General features: G+C 42.7%; 1 protein-coding gene across 2 annotated transcripts in view; it reads right to left on the bottom strand.

Moving 5' to 3' along the window:
- The window catches only part of CHRDL1 (chordin like 1), a 62,900-nt gene extending 39,909 nt beyond the window's left edge, over positions 1-22,991 (bottom strand). The window contains exons 1-4 of one of the 2 annotated variants that reach the window (XM_006136207.4): positions 22,486-22,991; positions 18,997-19,146; positions 17,060-17,172; positions 13,199-13,292 (exon numbers count right to left, since the gene is read on the bottom strand). In XM_006136207.4, coding sequence (XP_006136269.1) covers positions 13,199-13,292; positions 17,060-17,172; positions 18,997-19,093 — 304 coding nt within the window. In that variant the 5' untranslated portion in view covers positions 19,094-19,146; positions 22,486-22,991. The remainder of the gene's footprint in view (positions 1-13,198; positions 13,293-17,059; positions 17,173-18,996; positions 19,147-22,485) is intronic. The other variant, XM_006136208.4, reaches the window with a different exon arrangement.
- Between the last annotated feature and the right edge of the window lie 342 nt (positions 22,992-23,333).

Genomic DNA, 23,333 nt, shown 5'->3' with positions numbered 1-23,333 from the left:
CTGGCAAACAATAGCCTTTGAATTTTCTTTAAAGAAACAGAGTGTAAACCAGGTACATGCTGAATCTTTTTTTGCCCTGGAATTTAAATATGACATCTGTGTTGGCTGCCTTATTCTGCATCCATGACGACTTTGAGTTTAAGGTGTTTAAACCTCTCCTTCCCCCCCCCAACCCATTCCTCCTCTTCTTCCCCAGAGCCAGGCACCTCCAGACCTCCCCCCCCACTCTAACCCATTCCCTCTCCTCTCCCCCAGGGCCAGGCACCCTCAGTCCTCCCTCATTCTAACCCAATCCTCCTCCTCCTCCCCCTGAGCCAGGCACCCTGCCCCACTCTAACCCAATGACTGGGTCCCAGAGCCGCCGCTGCCGCCATTCATTTCTCCCTTCAGGCGCTGGGGTGTGTGCGCAGAGTGGCCAGCCATGAGCAGTCCGGGTGTGCGGCTCAGAACAAAGGACATGTTTCTTTAACCAGAGAGCCACATGTGGCTTGAGAGCTGTGGGTTGGCCACCCCTGCCCTAGTGCATTGAGAAAGCAGTCCCCCATGAGAAATCTATCGTGTTGGATTTCTGCCTTCCTTGCTTGTCTCTGTTTTCATGGTGTCACTAGAGATCAAGGGTTGTAATATTGCTCTAAGACTGTGGTGTCCAACCAGATCTGAACCAGACACCTACAGCGAACTAACCACACGTAACCACCCAAACAGCTACATGTGGCTAGTGGCTAGTGTGTTGGACACCACGGTTAAGTTCACTATCCAATAGCTCTCCATATTTACAGCCCCACATCGACCCCAACCCACGCGCACACACAATACAAACCCAACTTCTAGGGACTTCAATGGAAGTCAAAGTTGCTCAGCATCTCACAGGATCAGGCCCAACATGAGTGTCTGAGTTTAGCAGACATGCAACTTTTTTACTATATAGCTATTGGAGGTAATTTTGGAGCTTGCCTTGCTGCTGCACGTGGAAAAGGGGCCATAAAACCAATGGACCTGGCCTGTCTGAAAGTCCTTCTGCAGGTAACTGGCCTGGTGACCCTGTTCTATCCCCTGCCCCTCCAGCTCCTAGAGGAAGGTATGTCTAGCTATATACTCTTGCTATTTCTAGATGATGGAACAGTCTTGGGGGACCTGGATGGTCATATGTAGCTCCAGACAGGCCTGGGGCTGCTCTGATTTACACCATGGCCTGAACCAGCCCCCATTCAGCCAAAGAATCAGAGCCCCCAAAAAGGTGGCATTCTGCCCTGCACTGGTAAAATCCGTGCTGCAAACAATTTGGCCAGACCTGGGATAGGGCCCTCTGCGAGGAAGAGTTTTCATTTCAGTACTAGTGTTATTCCAAATGAAGGATATTAAAAACAAACGTCCAATCAGAAACGCTCCAGTTTCAGACTCTACCATCCATGAGCCAACAAAATATGATAACGGTGGATCAGAAACAGCCTATTCTGTACCAGTGACACATTTCTAATAGAAGAATAAATAAGTGCTGAGAATTTGAGCCATACAAATCCAAACCACAGTGGCAGGAGGGTTAAAGAGATAAGGATAGCATCCTGCAACAAGAGATTTATGGGACTTGCTACAGGAATTGACAGAGAAGGTGGACCTGATTTTGATCTGTTACATTGGTGTAAATCTGGAGTAACAATTGCCTTCTGTCCTCAGATGAGATTGCAGGGTGGAGAGGATCAGTTCTGGCTTTATTTGCACTAGAGGCTATAAATGTATTGTTGTCCCTCCCAGCCCCTGGGGTTTTTTGTTCAACCTAAAATTCTATTTTGAAAAACATCTGATGCTTTTTGTTTTAAAAGAACTCGCATGTTTATATGGGAAATAGATCAAATGAATAATAATCGTTTGAGTTTATAAAGAGCTTTTTATTCAAGGTCTTAAGACATTTTGCCACAACAGAGAGGGCCAAATTCTGCTTTCATCTCTCCTCTTGCAGCCCCCCTGAAAGCAAGGAACAATGAAAGCAACAGGGTTGCAAGAATGTGTCTGAGAGCAGAATTTATACTTAGGCATCCAATTTATCATTGCCTCTGGGGCACTTTATACCTGCAGAGCTGATGCAAAGTGGCTGGATAGCAGGTGTAAACTCAACATCACCCTAGGGGTCAGCGCCATAATTAGGTATTTTTGCACCTGGGGCAAATGATTATTTATGAGCTCTCTCTCCTTAGGTTAGCACATGTCGTGCTCTTTAATTTTTGCAGCTTATTGTTTTTATTTATTGCATTTTTGTGCCCCTGATTATGATGTTATGGCCTTTGTTATGGCTCTGCTAGGTGTACCCCAGCATAGGGGGGATCCCATGTACAGGCACAGAGCCATTTCTGCTGGAAACACCTCACCCTACAGCAACCCCTGGGTAGAGAAGGCCCTCTGTGGTCAGGGCTGGTGACAGACTTTGCCGGGTTCTGGGAAATGTGTGTGTGGAGGGGAGGAAGGCAGGGCCTAGCTCCAAGCTCCCCAGAAGGAGCGTGGCATCAGGCAGAAGGACTGGGACTGGGGATAGCTGTCAGTACCACCCAGACTGTGCCGCACCTCCCCCAGCCAGCCCTTCGTGCCACCTGGGCCACGCCATGTGGAGCTCTGGCGGTGATTTAAAGGGCCAGAGCTTTGGCTGCTGCTGCTGCCACAGTAGCAATGCCAGCGGCTGGGAGTCCCTGGTCCTTTTACATCACCAGACCCTGGGGCAGCTGTCCTCTTTGCCTCCTCTCTCCACAACATCTGCGGCCCTTTCTGTGGTGGGTACCAACAGAGAGGATGGATCAGGAGGGGACATAGCCAAGCAGAGCTATGCCATGACGATTCTGCACCCTGGCAAAGTCTTGTGGGGGCCATTGTTAGGCTGTGCTAAGGGTTGCCTTAGTCTGCTCCAGGTGTCTTAGCTCCTGAATATTACCTCACCCGCTGTGTTTTATAGTCATGTTTTATAGTCAGTTTAGCATCAGAGCTAAATCCTGCTTCACTCTCCCATGGGATCATAGGACCAGAGACGGAGAAGACCAACTGTGTTGCTCTAATGAACACACATCTTCTAATGATTTACCAGTTTAGGTTTAAATACCATTTGTAATGGGAGACCTGTGGGAGATTTTTGCATAGGGTTATAGAACTAATTGACTTTTTTCTCTCTCAAATGCCCTTTGCTTAATTTAATCTCTTTCCTTCCACTTATATCCCTGGCTATAACTAGGTTCCCAGCATATGCATAGAAGTTAAGTAAAATCATCAAATATTGAGGCTGGAAGGTTGCAATATAACACTTTATTTCTTCATTCAGAAAAATAACACACAAGACCCTAAAAACACACAGAAAGAAAGCAGGCTGCCCCCTAAAACCAAGAGGCACACCATACTGTAGACTGCCTCTCTTCAGACTGATGCTCCCAGATACTTCACTACAGAGACCCATAGCCCACAAGCATACCAGGAAATACCTTGCTCTTAAAATGATAGCCTGAAATTCCAGCACAGTCTTCAAAACACCACAGGGACCCAAAGTCCATTCATCTTAGTGATTCCATCTTCTCAATAATTTTTCTGTTTTATTCATTAGCATTTCTGGATGGTGGTGTGTATTAATGGCAACCCTTTTTCCAAGCAGGCCTTATCCAAAATCAGTAGGAGTATATTCAAATGCAGATAGCCTTTTCCTAGTGTTCATGCATCACAATCTAGTTGTATATAAATCTGAAATGTAAATAACATATAACTAATATGGTACAGGGTATGGGTTTTTTTTAAGGCAATTTAATTGTCTTGCTTTTGAGGAGTGGTTGAGGGTGATAATAAATTTCAGTTGAAAAGCTATCCACTATCAAACAACTGTGAACACAAGAACTAACAGAATCCATATGAGCAGCTCTGGAGATGCAGGTGTCAAAGATATTAAATCACAAAACACCTTATATTAAAGTAACTTCAATGATTAGGTGAAAATCAGAAAGAACAAGGCAATTCAAAGATAAAGGGAACAGTTGGCCTTTAAAAGAACTGGCCTGTAACATGTGTAAGATCACCTACCTCTTGAAGGGACCAGCAATGCTTTACCTAGGCAGTATAAGTTTCCATACTGAGCTGAGTTAAGGATGCCCTTTAACGCTAAATGGGTTAGCTTTCTTGGGTTAAAGTCAGATGCTATGTTATTTTAATATATTTTGTGAGGTTTAATTTCCTGTATTTTCTTTTATGACCACCTAAAAAATAGCCTAACAAATGTCTGAGGGGAACTATTTAAAAAAAATGCTTTCTATGTAACTACATTTGAGTTCTTGCACTAAGGCCGAACCACTGTATAAATCATTTCCCCAGCATTCCAGGGTAGCAAACTGCATGGAGTCTTGATGCATTTTGTGCTGTACTTGAAATACTTTTGATGCGTTGCTGAATCTGTCTTTCACCAAATAACTTTGAAAAAATGTCAAGGAGATCTCATGGCAGTCCAAAGTACTGAAAATTGCAACCACCTAATCTGTGTATATAGACATGGGTTTATTCTGTGGCATGTTGAGGAGATGATTTTCAAATAGACTTGTTTTTAAATGACCAAAGGAAATTGGATGTGACAATTCCACCTGGTGAGATTAGCAAGCAGTGCTAATAACTTTAGCATTACGTGTGAACTGCACAGCAACACTGAACATTGAGTTAAACCCTGAGTAGCAGGATGTATTGAAATCCACCTAGGAAAGTCTGTTCTCGTTATGTTTCTTGTTCAGATTTGGGACATCAAGAGGCTGAGATAAGTTTACTTTGAACTTTGGATACTCATCTGAATCAAACCTTCAGGGATTCTGAGGATCACATGTTGCTGGTAATGAGTAAATGAGCAATCCCAGGACACTGGGTCACTTATTTCTGATGCTCTGAGTCTATGACATTCTGCCATGAGAGTTTCATACTCCATATTGTTAGAATATCAACCCAGGCATTTTCCTGAACTCTTGAGACCCTGACTCTTTCAAAAGGCAATTGTGCCATTCTGTACCTAATCTGTTAGTGCAACTGTGTGTCCAGTTTTTGTGTTGTTGCCCAGAAAGAGACTTCATTTGCTGTCTGCGCATATAAATGTCCAGTTTTTACATGCAGAATAATAACTATGCACATCAGACAAACCTCCAGGTAATCCAGTTCTGACCCTCAACTCTGATTTCTGGCTCCAACTCTGTCTCAACCTTTGGCTCTGGCTATAGCTCTGCCCCGTAGCCTTGGTTCCTGGTTCTGACCATCTCTGGCAGACTCCAACTACTGGACCTGACTCCTGCTCCAGCCACTAGCCCTGACTGCTTACACCCTAGTCTCCTGACAATTTGAGCAGCCTGTCTAAAAGGAAGGAATCATTCAGAGAAATAGGCTCTATGATCAGGGATTCCAACAAGACCAGTGTGGCCCTCTCAGATATAGTGGATGCCATACGGAATCTGCAGGCACAGCTGACAATCCTGCAAGTGAAAACCACGGTGTTTGCCACCCTGCTCCACCCCATTCAGAACCAAAGATTCCACTGTCAGATAAATTTGGCTGTGACTGCAGCATCTTCCACATTTCTTTATATAGCTCCTGTGACATCAGTCAGATTCCAAGACTCCCTTGACATGTTTAACAAGAAGACAACAAATATCTTGCTACCCCAGTGCAGTTATGACTACCCCACTGAACTTCCACTGGGAACAGTGGGTCCTTTGGCCAGACCTACTCTTTTGAAGAGTCCAAGCTATTGGCTCTCCTGGACTACCTTCAAGACAACAAGCAAAGGGTTTGTACGCCCATGCACCTCTCCAGCTTGGATACTGATCTTCTTTGTAAAATGGGATGGATCCCTTCAGTCCTAAGTGGACTCCAGGATGCTGAACAAGGTTGCTGTTTGCAACTGAATCAATTAACACAGATCAATTAATTCAGAGGCTTTGTTCTGTCAAGATTTTCCTGAAATTTGACTTCTGTAGTACATGTAACTCAGTATGGATCCAGAAAGGAGATGAGTAGAAGACCACCTTCCATACCCAGTATGGATGTTTCTAGTATTTAGTTATGCTAAGGAAACATCAGGGTCCCTAGTAAAGGTAGTCTCGTGCAACTCCACATTTAAAATATGCATTTCAGACCTCCCACCATTGTGAACCAATGTACCATGGTACACTGACTTATCACAGTGGTGGGCAACCACAAATAGTGAGTGTGTTGCATGAGTGGCCCTCCGTCATCTCAGAGGGCTGCAGCAACCTGTGGCCCAATGGGGTTCTGTCTGTGGCCCCCTGTCTGCCCCTCTTCCCACATGTGCCTCTTACCGCTGGGACACTGGAGTCCGCACTTCCTACTGCTTCCTTTCCCTCCCAGCACTTTTGGAGTGCTGCGAATCTGCTGATTTGTGCTCCTTCCCCTCCTTTCCAGGGCAGGAACAGCCAGGAACAGCTGATTGGGGGTATTCCAGCTCTGGGAAGGAGGGGGAGGAGCGGGGACAGAGTGTGAGTGAGCAGATTCATGGTGCTCCAAAGGTATTGACAGGGAGAGAAAGGGCTGGGAGGTGTAGTAGCCATGAATCAGTTAAGTCAACAACAGGATGAACGAAACATAACAGTCCACATGGCAGGTATGTAGCAACAGGCCCTGAGTAATTGCCCACACCCAATACTGTGTACCCCCACTCCATTAGGGAAAACCCTGAGACCAAGGAAATGACCTTGCTAGGAACATTTGCAGGGAGGGGCCTGTAAAGACCCCGAAAGGAAGGCCTGTGAGGAAGAAGGGAAACCTTCTGTTTGCAGGGACATAGGAATGGATTTTGGTTGGGGATTTTGAGGATTATTTAAATAATTGCCACTTCATTTACATCAAAATGGCCGCCACGCTGTGCCAATCAGTTGTTTGGCAGCACAGCGGGGCAGTCTGGACACACCGAGGTCAACAACAGAAGCCTTTGTATCGCAAGCCCATGCATATCTCCTTCTAGCAGTGAACTTTTTCATGTTTAACTCACTAACGTGAAGAGCAGATTATACCCAATTCCGAAGAAACTTTATCACTTGTAGGTCTTATATCTCCCATGTAACTAGACTCAGGGTGGTTGCATTCAGTAGAAAAAAATATTGATATAGTACTTTCTTACTGGCTCCATCGACGGAGCCCTGTAGATGAGTTTACTAGACATAGGCGTATACTAGACTAGAAGTATAATCTGCTCTTCACGTTAGTGAGTTAAACATGAAAAAGTTCACTGCTAGAAGGAGATATGCATGGGCTTGCGATGCAAATTTTGGTCTAGCTCTAGACTGCCACACAGACTGGACTTGTTTGGATCTGGGATTTCAAAAGCAAGCCACGAATTTTGTTTCAAAATCAAAAATTCATACAAAGCTCTTGGTGCTTGGATTCAGGTTACTGATTTGGGTTTGTTTCTTCATAGAGAGGATCTTGTACATGTTGAACTTCTCTAGTCCAGAACTCTCTGATCCAGAAATATCCGTCATCTGGGATGATTTTAGTTAGCCAGGCGTCCACTTTTCATGGGTGTGGCAAAGTTTCCCGCGGTCTCATAAAGTTCATTTACAGCCACTAATCCTAGCTCTGAGTGTTCTGTGCTATTATTTGGCTCTAATTTACCACTAAATGTCCTCTAGCAGCCCATTAAGCAGTGGAAGTGTTGATAATGCTGCTAGACAATATTGACCTCCTATGGTCCAGAAAATTCTATGATTCAGCACAAGTCAGGTCTCGAGGATACCAGACTAGAAAGGTTCAACCTGTACTCTCTGATGTATTGTTCATAAAGCATTTAATACAGGGTATTTTTCTTGTACTCCACTTGAAATCTTTAAGCAGCTGAAATATATTCCTACTGATAATTTCATACAGTGCATTGTCAGTCAGTAAAGGTACATTCTATATGGGAGAAACCAATCTCTCAATCACCCATAGTCTCATTTTGATGGTAGGTCAACTGGACAATCTTTGGGATTACTACCTCCCTGATTTTTTTCCCTTTCTTCCGAACCTCTCTGGTTAGGCCTGACCTTGCTCCCATTCAAGTTAATTAAAACACCTCTTGACTTCAATAGAATCTAGGCCCTTAATTTGTTTTCCTTTCTGTTTAGATTTCAATGTCCTTCAGGTAAGTCAATTACCCTTGAAAGTGGAGTCCTAATTCAGAGGCTCTGAATCTTTTTATGCTGTAACTCCCTAGCGCTCCATTCTTCCTAGCCAGGACACAACTGTGCCTCCTCCCATTTTGCAGTATCAGAGCTCCAGGGTGGTGGTGCCTCCCAATGCCTTTTTATGACCACTAGGCTGAGAACCCCATTCTAATCCAATGCAAAGTGTCCTTATATTTATGCATATTATATAAGTAATGGGAAGGAAGAGCTCTCAGCAATCTGCAGTGACATTCTAATATGACTACATATGACGGTGGCAAGAAACTGGATTCGGTCTCTCCTTGTGATAGGTCATGTGTTTGTAAACCTCTGCCTTTCCCTTCGCTGTTGCAGCTATTTCAATATCCGAATAAAACATTAAATGAGGAAAGAAACAGATTGAATTGGAAACATGCTGAAAAATCATAACACCACAGGAGCCTGAACATAAATATGTTACTAATCATGAAAGTTCTTGGAAGCCAGTGTGTGTATCTGGGCAGCAAGCTTAAAAAACGATGGAGCCAGACAGACTGCTTCATATGGCAATATGCTGGGTTACCCAGCAAAACGTAGCTGAAGATTACAACAGTAAATGGAACATGGAGACCCTGTCTAAATTGAGAAGTGTACCTTTTTACTCCTCTTTTAGGTTTATGGTGCTTAGTATTCAACTATTCACTTTATCATCTTAAATGTAACTTTGAATATCCTGTATTGGGACGACTTGTATTGCTCTATGTAGAATATGTATATTTTAAATGAGTTACATTGATAAATGTGGTATCCATCATAATGTCATGACTGAAGGATTCATCTACATGTCTTAAAAACTTATCAGGAAACTTTGCTTTCATGAATGTTATCATTCAGAAGAGGCTTGCAGACTTAAGTTCTCTCATTATTAACAGGACTGGTCCAGGTCAAACAGTTGCAGTGCAAAGTTCCCCTAATGTATCTCCATCCTGATCTGGATGGACAAGTTTCAGGAGCAGTTAAGGAGTTTAGATTCCATGCCCATTTGTAAGCTAATTCTTCAGTGATTTTAGATTGCCAGCAAAGGTACCAACTGTTTCGATGGCCTGTCAGATAAGGACATCTGTTGTTTGGTACTTGGGCTCATGAACATGCACAGAGCACAAAAGATTCCATTGTGTGGCACCAGATGAAAAATGATCTCAGCTTTCTAGAAGATCCTTGTATTATCTGTAACTTTCTGTGCTTTGGCAGGGAGCAATCTTAATTCCAAGAGAATTGTCATTGCCAACTCCCCCCCTCACCAATCTCTCCCTCTTGGGTTGCTATGAGTTCCCAATTAAAATTCCTGCCTCCTGGCATTACCTCTGGGGCATTAAATACAGAGGATTTATTTGAGGGAATTACACTATATGGCGCTTGTGCATTATCAGGACCAAGAGTCTAAGGTCATGTGACTCAAGAACTAGGGATGTTAAATATCAGTTAATTTAATAGTCGAGTAACCTCATGAATTTTTATCAGTTAGTCGACTATTCTGTAGTCCCCAGGGGCAGAGCCGGCAGCCACTGTAGCAGAGGCAGTAGTGCAGGGTGCCAGGCAAGAGCTGGTATACAAGGGCAGCCAGTTTAAAAATCAGCTCTCCTTCTGGACTGGCTGCCTATGAGCCAGTGCTGCTGCCTCTGATAAAGAGGCAGCAACATAGGGTGGCAGCAGCCCCTGTCTAAGGTGGCTCTGAGCTCCTGGACCTGGCGGGAGCCATAACTGAGCCAGGCTGCCTGCTCACATGGCTCCTAATACACTATAAATGCAGAGCCGCAGCAGGGGTAGGGTCTGGACCCGGTGGGAGCCAGAACTGAGCCAGGCTGCTGGCCAGCCTGCAAAACATTTACTGGTGGGGGGGAGGGGGAAATGCGTGTAGTTTATAGCATTAACATATAAGCTTTTGCTTATTGGTTAATCGGTTAATTGACTACACTATTACATCCTTATCAAGAACTACCCATTTCTGAAATGCAGTTTGAGAAACTCTGAGGACAAATACATATGACTGAATATTGCATAGGATAAATTCAAATGAATCTTTCAAGCAACAAGATTTATGTGGCCCATAGAGATGAAATTCCTGCATATCATGGGATTCTGCAAAAAGGACATTGTATCATACTACCACAAACCACGCGTTCATAATCTGAATTGAGATGTGTACGAATAGCACCACAAATACTACTACAGTATAAAAACTATGGTCAATGCAGGAGGCAGAATGCAAAAGAACTACTGAAACCATGAGATAACATGCTTGGTCCACATTTGGGCAGATCCATTTGAATTAAAAGTAAAAAGATTAATCATTAGTGGACAACTGTTAACATTTTTTAAATGAATTGCTGCCCAACACATAAATTAGCAAGGTGATCACTCACTCTGCATTGCACTTTGATTGTAATGGGATTCTAAATGAGTTAAAGAAGAGATAATGACCAACAATTCATGAATGGCTCTTGAGTACACCTTGTCTAACACTTGCTAGGATAGCAAAAGTCAATACAAACCGCTATACTTGATTTGATAAAAGAGCCCTGGGAATTTCATTTAACATTGCTAGAATATTGCAGTACACTTTCTCAGGTCTTTATTAAGATCACTCATTTATTGAAAATGTCTTAGTATTCATTATGGCAGCACCAAGGGGCCAATGCTTATTATGCTGGGCACTGTGCAAAAATAACAAAGACGCTGTCTGCCCCCTAGAAGAGCTGTGCAGCAGGATACTAAAAGAAGAGCAATACCAAAAGAATGCCAAACAACTCCCTTCATTTGCAACTGAGAGATGTTCCAAACAAAAAGTGGCTGGCAACCTGCTAAGATGGCAGCCCACAGCAAGGTGATATGTAATAAACAATCCAGTGAGTCATTCCTAGAGAGGAACACGATGCCTAAACATAGCTAAGGAGAAGAATGACTGTCTTTCCATCTCTTGAGGACTTCCAGAATGCTACAGAGTATACGTCTGAGCAGACAACGAAAAGCAACAGGATCAGGAGAAATGGGCACCGAGTGTCAGATGTACGGATATGGGTGAAGAGGCCACTGAAGAAAGAAATAGCATGAGGACACTAATTCCGTGTCTTAAGAGCAAGCCCGTTGTATCGAAATATAATGGGCTTGTGATTCCAACGTCCCTGTAAACCTGATTGCACGAGGGATAAAGGACGTTTTGGAATAATGTCTTATTTCGAAATAACATCAAAATAAGCTATGCAATTTCATAGCTTGCATAGCTTATTTCGAGGTAGGGGTGCTGTGTAAATGCACCCTAAGTGGCCATGTGATCAGGAATCCACAGAGGTTTAGAAATGATAATTATGACAGAGGTCCAGCCAGAGGCAGAATAATTCACTCATCTGCCAAGCGCTTCAGGTTGACCTGACCTTAGTCCAACACATGTGATTTGTGTAGTGCTCTGTATTCATCTGTGATTGGGTTTTTTGGGTAGATAATGCTTTACTTGCACTTGGTTAATAAAAAAAAATTAGAGCTATCTCTGGAGTTTCCCTTCATTATAGGAAATAACTGTACTACAGCCAGCTGCAGTAATTAACAATATCAGTGCTTTCTCCAAGCACATTTTTCTCCCCAAGGCTTGATCCTTGTGGTTTAGAATACACACGTTGTTGCAGAAAAGCGATCAGAAGAATCTGTGAGAGCCTCAACCCCAATCCTAACAAATAGCGATGGATTTCTGCCTCCCTACAGGCTCCACCCCCTCTGACTATTAGGTAGCCTGTTCGTTTCCTGTCTTACTCCTGAGTGCCTCCATCCATTACTCCACTCTTGGGCACTCACAGAAACTCAGGACCCAACTTTCTGCTTGCGGGTATGCAAGTTGGGACTGTTGCATGTCATTTGTGAGACCCAAAATCTATGACACTGTGGAATGTAATCTCCGAAGTGAAGTGTGGAGACCATGACTGCTTGGGACACAAATATAACCAGGACAGAGTACTGGAAAACTTCCTGGAGGAAGCAGCCCTGCATAGCTGACTAAGCAGGAGAGATTAGGAGATAGATGTAGCCAAATGGATCAGTTGAGCTTTTGCAACAGCTGCAGTCTTGACTCACACAAGCCAGGGACCTCTAGTGCTAAAACCAAGAGCTGCTACTGATGCCATGCTCACTAGCTGAGAGCTGTAACCGACTCACATCCTCTGTGGGTTGGGTCCAGACAGTAAACGTAACCCACCTGACAAGTAGGTTGTGCTTGCATTGTGGTTGGTGCTTCAAATATTCACCTAGCTCTGCTGAGTAGCAGATGGGTTCCCAAGTTCACTGCTCTGTGCTCACATATTTCAGTAGTAGAATGGTTCTTTCCTCAGACAACGAAGCTCTCTCTGGAGAGAGCCAAATAAACACCCTTTCTACAGTGCTGCATAAATAGCTTTTTATAGCTGGAAATGAGGGGTACCATTATGAGACAACCTGGGGGAAAAATCCAGTCAAAACTTTAGGTCACGTTAGGACTGCTGTAACAGTCTCATTAAAGATTCTGGTAACCTCCTTCATACAGTGGCTCTTAACAATGAACAGCTAATAAACTTATAGTCTGCAGGAATTTACTATACAGTAACTAATCAGATTTATATAGTCATAATAAACTTCAACAGCTCTGCTTCTATGATTTATAGCAGTCCTTAATTATGAAGCTATACTAGGATGTGAGATGTAGGACACTAATTGTATAGAGGTGTTCTACGATTGCACGTTGGTCACAGCATTTTTGGAACTACTTATTAATACAGCACAATCTATAAGTGACCCTTTTAAAAATAAATCTTAGCACCACTGTCAGGCTAAGCATGACAAAGAAATCCCAAAAGAAACCACCACAGGAAATATGAGGGCTTATTATAACATAGAACGAGTCTCCCTCCTATTATAAAAGGAATGTATACTGGCGTTTTCTGCATGAAAGCTTTTCATCATTTTCCAACTCATGGACATTCTCTGCTTCCCATAGCCCAACATAATAGAATACATACCAGATCAAATTATAGTTCTGTAAACTTCATTACCTGGGCACCGGGGGCAGCACAGCTGTGGCACATGCACTGGAGTAGGGCAATGAAGGCTTGGGCATCTTATTCTGCTGCATAATACGTTCCCATTCTGGAGAAGGAATGTAACAATTAAGTAAATGAAGTTGGTATTGAGACCTCTGTTCTGCCTCTAGGTAATATGGGTGAAGAATGTTGTTTTGGGCCAGATTCTGACCTCAGTTAGGCTAGAGTAAACCTGGGGTAACGCCGCTAATTCCAGATTTGCATTGCAGTAATGGAAATTAGAATGTGGAATAACTGCACAAAATAGCCTAAATGCTTTCAGATCAAAGGGGGCATTTACAAATGGGATCACAATGATTTTCACTGCTGTATTCAAGTGTCCTTTGAGCCCCATTATACTTAGAAACAGCTTTTTCCACAGCTACGGATTAGATGATGAATGATAGGTCTCTAAGGCACCTCCTGCTGAGGATTCATTTGAGAGCAAAAGAGATCATAGAGTCTGTAATTTTTAATTCTTCCACTAAACCTGCAGAGAGTCCTCTCTGTTCATTGTATTGATTCCCCAGCAGGCAAAGAAAACCAGTTGGTTGACAGCTATTTTTCTGAGTAATATGAGCAGGATTTGAGAATAGTATTCATTATTCATAATTAATGTAATATTCTGTTTGACCGTGTCTAGGTTTGATTTATAATTAAAGCACAGGGAATATTCAGTCTCCAATGTCTCTAACCCATCTATGTTAGACCAGAAGAGACTATGCATTTAAGATTTTCACTTCCCATCCCTAATTTATAACCTTAATTCAGCTATAAAAGCTGTTTATATTTGCAAATAAAAGGGACTCTTCAACATGAACACTAATGCTGTGCTACATTTGTGAATGATTTAGTTTCTGATGTAGTTTGAAATAAATCCACTTCAGCTTCATATGAGCCATCAGAATACTATGAGATTAGTCCAGCTAGTGTTCATTTGATTGGGCTCCAGCATGCCTTAGAATGCCTTGATATGATACCATCCCTATTCACAAGCACTCCTTGTCTTCATCAAAAAGTGCAATGCCATACTGAAAATGACTCTCAAGCTTTGTGTTTCAGTGATTCCAGATTGGATATGGTAGAGTTGAGAAAAATGGGCCAGCCTTTTTGTTGTAAACTGTTCGGGGCACAGTGACTGTCATTGACTGTCATCAGGTCTGTACAGTGCCTTGCACGATAGGATCCCAGACCGACTGGTTACAGGCATTGCTGTAATGTAAATGTTAAATTCTCCGCTGGTGTAAATAGGCTCCAGAAGAGTTTACATCAACAAATTTACATCAACAAAAAATGTTGACTCCAAATGGTGGGGTGTTTTTTTTTTTTGAACTACCAGCCATGCGAACTCAACCTGAGCTCTGAAAACTAAGATTCTTTCTTTCCTGTGCATCATTAACATCATGCATGCTGCAGGCCAGGTTCTATCCTCAGTGGATTTACATTGTTGTAACTGATTAGACTTAGTAAGCAATTCTGTTTCTGATAAGCAAGGAAGAATAGAATTCAACTTCCTCTTTCTTAGCTGTGTCAACACTGCTAAAAAGTAATAAACTTGTTAGTCCCTGACGTCTGCAGATCTGACTCAGAACACACACAAGAAGCAGCTTTGATGGGTAGGACGGTGCCCTGTTTGTAGCATTACTTTTCAGAGTAGAATAATGATCTGGCCATTTGTAAACACTTCACTTAGCTGAAGCTAAGGGTCTCCAAGCAATTCTAACTTACTCTGTCCCTCTCTGGTGGGAGACAATGAGCTATCTTTAGTTGCTTTTCTTTACTTTAACCTGTAAGCTTTTACTTTTAAACAGTAACATGCACTCACAGTAACACATGAAATACCAGTTATTACTGATTTACTGCTATCATTTCCTCCTTAACACAAGAGCCTTCTCACAATTCAGATGCTATTTCTTTGCGATAAATCTTTGTCCAAGCACAAAGCTGGAGTAAATGGGTGGGCCCTGGGGATATGCGTATGGAATTTTCCCATCCAAGCTGCAGAGTGACTGTGAATCCATTCCACAGCTACTTTTGCACCCCTGCATGAAGGGAGACGAGGGAATTGGTTGGTGGATCCATGTAGCCCTGTATCCACTAAGGTGCAGGGAGCCTCTTCTGGGCTCTGCTTGGTGGTGCACCTACCCTCTGTTGGGCTCTGTCAGAAATGTTGTGACAGCCTTTTGAAAGATCCTGTGTAATCTCCTTCACACAGTGGACATGGTCTTCTACCCTACTTCCACTCCCCCATATCCCTTTGCACCAGCTCTGTGGTCGTTCAGTCCACGTGTGTTTGTGGAAACAGGATTTTCCCCACATGACTCTTGTGATGAATGGGTTTGCATGGAACATGGCAGTTCTCCTGTAACTTTAATACCTATGAGGCCTTCCCTATACAGTAAGTTAGCATTCTACATATTTTCCTTTTCCTCCAGCTTGTCTAACTTCTTCCTAAAAATCACTGATGGATGATTTCTCTCTCTCTCAAATTAATATCCCTTCAACTCCCCCACAACTGCTTACCCTTAAACAGGGTAAAGAGTATTTTCTGAACACGGGTTCAGAAGGACTTTTAAACATTCATAAAAAGGTCAGCAAAAGGGAATGGAAAGTCCCAATAACTTTAAAACTCTGGAGTCTCACATGTTAGTGATTCAAATCCCCGAACTATGGGGACATTTCTGTATAGTCATTTTAAAGTACTCGGGGACAAATTCTGCTCTCTGATATACTCCTCTGTCCTGAACGATCAGTCATGTTGTGAAGGGATCTATCACTGGGGTATCTAAACAAGAGTCACCCATTGAAGGGAGCCTGATCATGCCCACGAATCTTATAGCTTTAAAAAGAGATTTGTCCCCTTCCCTGCACACTGTGTTTCTGTGCAGCAGAGAGAAGCTGGAAGAGATGACGTGCACCATTGCCAAGCTTGTGTGCTACTGTTTGCACATGTGCATAAAAGTGAAGAGGCAGATTCTTCAGGATAAGAGCTGCACAGGGTCCAATGGTTCATACTTGCAAGGGGATAAACGGTCAAAAAGAATGTACTGAGCATCAATGATAGCAGACCAAATGCAACATCTGGAATGTCACATGTGGTAGTGATTCAAATCCCTGAACCATGGTGAGGTTTGTGTTTAAAATGCCTATGTAGCACTGTAAGGGACAAATTCTGCCTTCTGAGATCTCCCCCCACTATCTGCCATGTTGCGAAGGGATCTATCACTGTAGTATCTAAACATCAATCTCCCACTGAAGGGAGCCTAATCATGCCCAGAACAGCTCATCCCTTCATGTCAAAGCCAATTCTCCCCCTCCCCAACCTTTTCTTTTCTCTTCCTTCATTCTCCCTGCTTTTCCCTGGGTTTTTATCAGTTGTGCCATCCCAGCCCAATCCTCCCCAATGCCCCATGCTTCAAGGAGGAGATTTCTTTGCTATGGGAATGCCTTACTGGAGAAGAGGGTGTTGCATTTAGATCTCACAGTCAAATATATGGGCTCAGTCTAATCTTCCATCCACGTTGGTGAGGACCATATGTGGATGCAGGGATCATATTAGTCAAGGTTTAATGCAAAGACTATGCAAGGCTGATGTCTCGTTATGGAGTCTCTTGCCTGTCTCATCACTGTAAAAGGCATGTATGATGTGTAATTTTTGCCAATATTGCCCTTTTCTGTTGAAGCGGTAAAATCTCAGCTTTCTCTCTGAAGTCAACGGGTGATGGACACCATAGGAGAGCAGCACTGGGCCACACTGCCATGTAAATACAATGGAAAGACTTGCAAGGTAAGAACATGCAAGAAGTCACTAGATCTAACCCTGAATTGACCTACCTCTGAGCAAAGACAGTTAACACAGTAAACGAGTCCATGGGGTTCCAGATAGGGATGCCATCTTTCTCCTACCCGGTACTTCTTATCTTGAAACACACAGTATGTCTCTGAATCTGTTAAAAATATGAAATAGAAAGAGCTAGGAATTAATAATCCCTTTCAGTGCAGGAAAACTGTTGTAGATATGGAGCCAACTGCCCCCCAGAAAAGCTGCGCTTGCGATTCATGTGCAAATAAGTTAATAAAGAATCCTACTTTTTCCTTTTCTTGGAGAATGCTATTTAAAAAGTAGCACTGCCCTATCAGATACCAGTTTCTAGCACAAAACCTACCAGATTTCTGTTGTGGTGGCTTTCAGGCTGGGTTGAGTCACTTCCCTTTCACAACCTAGTGACTTGAGTTCATATTCTGCGTAGGTCACAAATGAAAGGGCTTAATCCCTCAGCCTGGTTCATAGTAAATAAAATGTTCCCTTTTCAAAGGCACTCTACAGCCATCTCTGCTCAGGCCAGCAGAAGTGTTGAAGGACAGGGCTGCAGAATGAGGAAATGTGCATTGTACTTTTACTGCATGTTCCATAGTTTAAGAACCAGATCAAAGAGGGATATGTCATGTTATTTGATAGTGTTTTGGTCTTACCTATGCAGTAATGTGCAAGATATTTTAGGGGCCTATTTTTCAGCCATGGCCTCTAATTTCACAAGTATAGTTTTCCACTTGCAACTAACAGCAAACAGAACTGTTATCATTTAGCCATTTACCCATGTGATTGCTTTGGTAAATTTTAATGTCAAGCCTCATGATAAATTATCACCCTTCCTGCAAACACATCTCATAGCAACACACAAATACTTGACTCCCAAATGTTAGAAATGGAGTGGAATGTCCTTCATATTCAGTCTGCTAAAAGCAGGTAGCAAGATGCCGGGATTACTGGTAGCGTGTGTAAAGTGATCTGCTTTCACTTCAGACAGCTGCACGGTGAATGACGCTTAGTGTCTGAAAAAGTAATGAGTGGAAGTTGCTGAAGTTTTCTTGTGCTGCCTCTGCTCTGGACAAGGCTAATTTGCACAGTTTCTTCTTGTGAATGAGCTCAGGAGAGCAAAGATTGCCTTCTTTGGACCAATTCTATTTATTTATTGCTACATCCACTTGCCTAGGACAAGAAGCTAGGTTTAAAAGATTTGACATTCTGTCTGAAAACTGTGACTACGTCTTGAATTGCAAGCATTGAGCTCAGACACATGCCAAAAGAAATGTACATGCAGATAGAGAAGAGCACTTGGTGTATCCTAGCAAAACCATAGTCTTCCTAAAGATACTGCAGTGTGCTATTAATTACTCCTTCCTGTCACTCACTCTTTCTGAAATGTGTTAACATCTCCCATGGATCACTGGGTTTCTAAAAATATTTCCTTTGTCTTGTTTGTGTTCCTTTCAATATATCACACAAAGTTTTTGACAGTGCCTGGATGCTTAATTGTCTCAAAGACTATTTCATTTCTAATCCACTTCATATGAGGTTTTTGGAGGAGGTTTAAACAAGCTGAAAACTTCAGCACAATAGTCTTATAGATGGGACAAAATCCAGATAATCTGTCAGATGTTTATAGAGGTCACTAAAATGCAATTAAGCACACTCTATATGCAGGATATTTGAAGTAAAACAGATTTGGCAGCTCAATGTGTTATGTTCTTTATGATGTGATGAAAACTGTACGGCTTTATGGAAAAAGACCAAATTATTTTGATTTGATTCTGTTAAATGAAAACAAGCAGACACATTTTTTCTTGGTTAGGCTCATTTTAATGCAAAACTGTTGTTAAAGTTCTATTACATATTAAATTTTCATTTGACATACACAATTGACAGACAACAGGAAAACCCACATTTAGTTTAATATGATAGATGCATTTTTCTTTTGAAGTTTACTTACGTTTTACTTGTTCCGGTTTACCTCCTTCTATGAAAAGGAGCCAGAGCACACAGGAAAAGATAAATCGAAAGTCCTCCAATCTCCATTTTTTCCTCATCTTTGCCAACAAAAAGGAAAGAAAAATCCTTCAAAGGGCAGAATGTTGAGCTGCTGGAAAGAAAATGTGAAAAGGCTTAAGACTGAAATCCTCTGGGACTACTTAAAATTAAGATCTCCAATATGATTTCCACCAATATGTAAAAATCTTAAGCTGCCAGAAAACAAGACAAGACAAAACAAAACAACAGCAAAAAAGTCTGTACTTTATTTGTTTAATGGAAACATTTTAGACTTGAGATTAAATTACTTCATTTTTGGAAAAAGGAACAGATTCCTATTTATAAAAGCAGAAAAGTGGTATTACATCTTATGAAGTCCCTGTCTAATTACAAAGCAAAGAACTTGCAAAGTGCATGCTGCCTAACTACTTAGAAACCCTCTTTCACGGGAGAAATAGTTTGTTTAGAATTCCCCCCCAATGGACAGAATCAAATCTTTTATATATTTAAAGAGGGAAGTATGAATGTAAAGAGCTTTGTCATGGTAAGAGTAATCTGAACCTTGATTGTATGTTAACTCTTTAATGCACATTCACATTTATTTCAGTAGGTTCAGGATTTCACTCCTAATCAGTTCATCCCCCATCTCTTATTTTGGGACTCCATAAAATTGATTGTTCAGGAGTTAACTCTTATTGTTACCTTGAAACTTGTCTGAATAACTCTGCATTCAGCAGTTTTATGCTGATGGTACACTATGCAAATAACATGCCAGTCTATTCATGCAGATCTTTAGTACCAATAGCCTGTTAGCATACAGCATGGTCACCAAGTATGCACTGCCCTGATGGTGCCAAAGTGCAAATTCTATTTGTCCTTTGTCTGACTTTTTAAGATGGTGATCAAACTGTAATTAATGTGGATCTTCTTTTAAAAAATCCAGTCTCTAACAATACATTAATAAATATGGGAACCACATTAAAGAACATTATTGCCCCGTTAAAAGGACAATTGGGGATAATTTACAGTGTTATGCATGTGGGTTCTTAAAAACAGTCTCAGTATTTATTTCCTTTTTGAAACTTTGAAAAGTGATTCACTACTGGAGATTTAAACAATTATATAAGCTTTTAAAAATATGTTAAAGTCATTTGACCTCTTTAGATACTTTTCAAAAATAGAACCCTGGACCCAGATTTCACCAGGTTTCACTGATGCATTATCAAAACAGAAATATTTACTATAGCTGTACAGTAAAAAACTAAGGACAATTTGGAAGAATAGAGAGAGATGCATTGAGAAAAAACAACGGAAGTTCATCTAAAAATACTGGTTTTCAAATTCTTGTTAAAGAAACTAAACTAAATGATTATACAAACTACAGAGTAATCATTTTAAGTTATGTACTGATCAAATGCCCTTTTTAAACATCTTGCAGGTAGAGTGATTGTTTCTGGGATTCTATAACAAGAGGCCCTTAATATGGATAATTTGAACTATTATGTATGTCTTTTTATGCTATAATTTCTTGCATTCCATATCTCTAAAACAAACAACACTACAAGGCTGACTATCTATTCATTAAAAACAATATAACCATTCTTGTCTACTTATCACTGACCTCTGGCTGGTACAGTATTGTCTTATTTTAAATCATTTACCATGCATCTGAAAATATTCAAAAGTATAACAGAATTTTAAAAGGGTATTCTTTACGCAATAACAACATAGAATTTTACATTTCTTCCTGGTAATAAGAAATAAAATTTCATTTTAGGAACACAAGTTTGTCATCGTTTTTTCCCTCAAGGTGTTCAGCTCTCCCTGGACATTTTCTAAGACAAATACTTTTTAAAAAATTGTTCAAAAATCGAAAAAAATTCACTTTAGTCTCAGTACAATATGCTTGTATTTGGATCAACAGTAGGCTGCCGCAGATCACTGGCAGAATATGGGCTATTAAATACTCTGGTATTTTTGGGGTGCTGTCTGGCTGTTTGACCAAAAAAAAAATTGTAAATGGAGCACCACTACTCCTCTTTGAGTCTCTGGAACACATTGACTGTTATCTAGACTGGAGACAGCTCAGAAATCCTTTTGTTTCAAAATGTCATTTCTTTAAACTCTTTAAAACCCACCTTGCTTAAAAATAGGAATTATAAATTGAACAATGAACTAGGGGAGCTAATGGAAATTAGATGGACTTTTATATATTTAATTTCAAACTCTTCGTTACAATAAACCCGAATAAACATGCTGCTAGCAATAAACATACCCCTTTATTTTTGAGCAATATCCACAATTACAAATATTTTGAAGCAATTAATTGTAATTAAAATTAACCTTGTCATTATCCATTATTGATATTCATCAGTTAGAACATATCATAAGCATTACCTAGGACTGAAATAAGGCAGAAAACAAAGACCTATTTGCATGTACAAAGACCTATTTGCATGTCTTTTGATTTCCAGTAAATCAGATGAAGTGGCTAAAAAGACAGAGCATGGGTACACTACTTTATATTATTAATACAAAGCAGGAATGGTCAAAGAGCATTTGAATACATTTTTAAAAGATCTGTGACATGATCAATGTTATAACACACAGCTAGACCACAAATTATTCAGTTAAACTTTCTCCTAGAAGTTTAATAGGGGTAATGAGCACAAGATGTAAATTGCAAGAAATTGACCTATTAATTTAAGAAATTGGCTGTTGACTGCAGAGAGTGTAGTGGGTTATGCCCAGGAAAGCTCATCTATCTATCTATCTATCTATCTATCTATCTATCTATCTATCTATCTATCTATCTATCTATCTTTAGTTAGTCTCTAAGGTGCTACAGGGCCACTCTTATTTTTTAAGTATTTTTAGTCACCTAAGGAGTGGCGAGCTGTCCTTCTGTAACATAAAAATGTACCCATCAGAGCAAACGTTTTCTCATCGGCAAAGCACAGTAGGGGGAAAGGGTTCCTAGGCACTTCGTTAGGCTTGTTTTCTTCCAATGGCAGCCAATTTGTACTAAAAGGTAGCTGGATGTTTAGCGAACGAGCTCTTTCCATGGCAGAGGGCTGGCTTTTAATGGCAAAGCACATGGTGCTCGAATATAGAGACCTGTGTCTCGGCTGGCAGGGTCCTCAGCCTCCCACCCCTGAGTAGGATGAAAGTTTAGTTCAGGGACTCGCTCCCCGGGGTCACCTGGGGCGGAGGAGAGGTCTGTGTTGAGTTGCTACAGCCGAGCCCCATCAGCGCTGCTCCCGGACCCAGACAGGCCAGCGCTGCGCGCCTGACGCGCTCCCCATGGCCCAGGGCATGAGCGGCAGCCTCCGCCCGAAGGGCGAGCTAGCCAGGTGGGGTGGGTGCTGGCCCCGGGGGCCCGTCCTCAGGCCCGCACGAACTCCCCCGCGGTCCCTGCCCGGCTATGGGCGGCGGCGAGACGGGCACAAACCTGCTGGGGAGGCAGAAGCCGGAGGGCCGGTCAGTTTCAGCAGCGGTGGCTCCCGAGAGGCAGGGTCGCTCCGCCGCGAGCGGCTCCCCCGGCTCAGCAACGCAGTCCCGGTGCCACCCGCCCGCCGGCAACGCTGCGCTTGGGAGTCAGGCCCTTCCCTTCCTCCCCTCCAGGAGCCTGGGCGCGGGGGGGTTATGGGCCCTGCTCCCCCCGCCGCCGCCACCCCACCAGGAGCCGGGCTGGGGCGGAGAGCGCAGGGACGAGCTGCACAGAGCGTGGGGCTGCCCTGCGTGGGGGGGAGAGCGGGGGCATCTGCCGCCCACGGTCCTTCCTCTCGCCGCGGCTCGCGGAGCTAGAGGTGGCTCCAGCAGCGCCTCGGAGGATGCTCTGAAGCGCCTCGTGCCCTGCAGCCCCCGCAGAGACAGCCGCCGGCAGCGGGGCTGCTGCAGGAGCAGGAATGTAGCCAGAGCCCAGTCGATTCGCCTGCCCCTCCCACCCTTTCCTTTCTCTGCTCCCCCCCCCCCCCCCTCCGGCCTGGCACACAAGTGGTGATTGACAAAAGTTTGGGGTGGAGTTTGATTTGGGGGGCTAGGGGGAGGGGCTGTCGCAGGGAGGCTGGAAAGTAAGCGCCTTAGGAAAACGAGCTCTTTCCACGGCAGGGACCTCAGAGCCTCCCTCCCTCTGTGCTCGGAGGAAGCATCAAAAGATCCTCTCTGCTCAAGCAAACTTCACCCTGAGCTTAAAGGGACCGCTCGCCCAGATCCTGGGACTAGTCTCCCCGCCCTTCATAAACTTGCAGGGGAGGATGTACCACAGGGCAGGATATTTCATTTCCAGAAAGAGAGAGG

Source organism: Pelodiscus sinensis, chromosome 13 (genome assembly GCF_049634645.1).
Source record: "Pelodiscus sinensis isolate JC-2024 chromosome 13, ASM4963464v1, whole genome shotgun sequence".
NCBI classification, from domain to species: domain Eukaryota; kingdom Metazoa; phylum Chordata; order Testudines; family Trionychidae; genus Pelodiscus; species Pelodiscus sinensis.
Note: the sequence above shows the minus strand (reverse complement) of the source record. Positions and strands in the feature narration are given on the sequence as shown.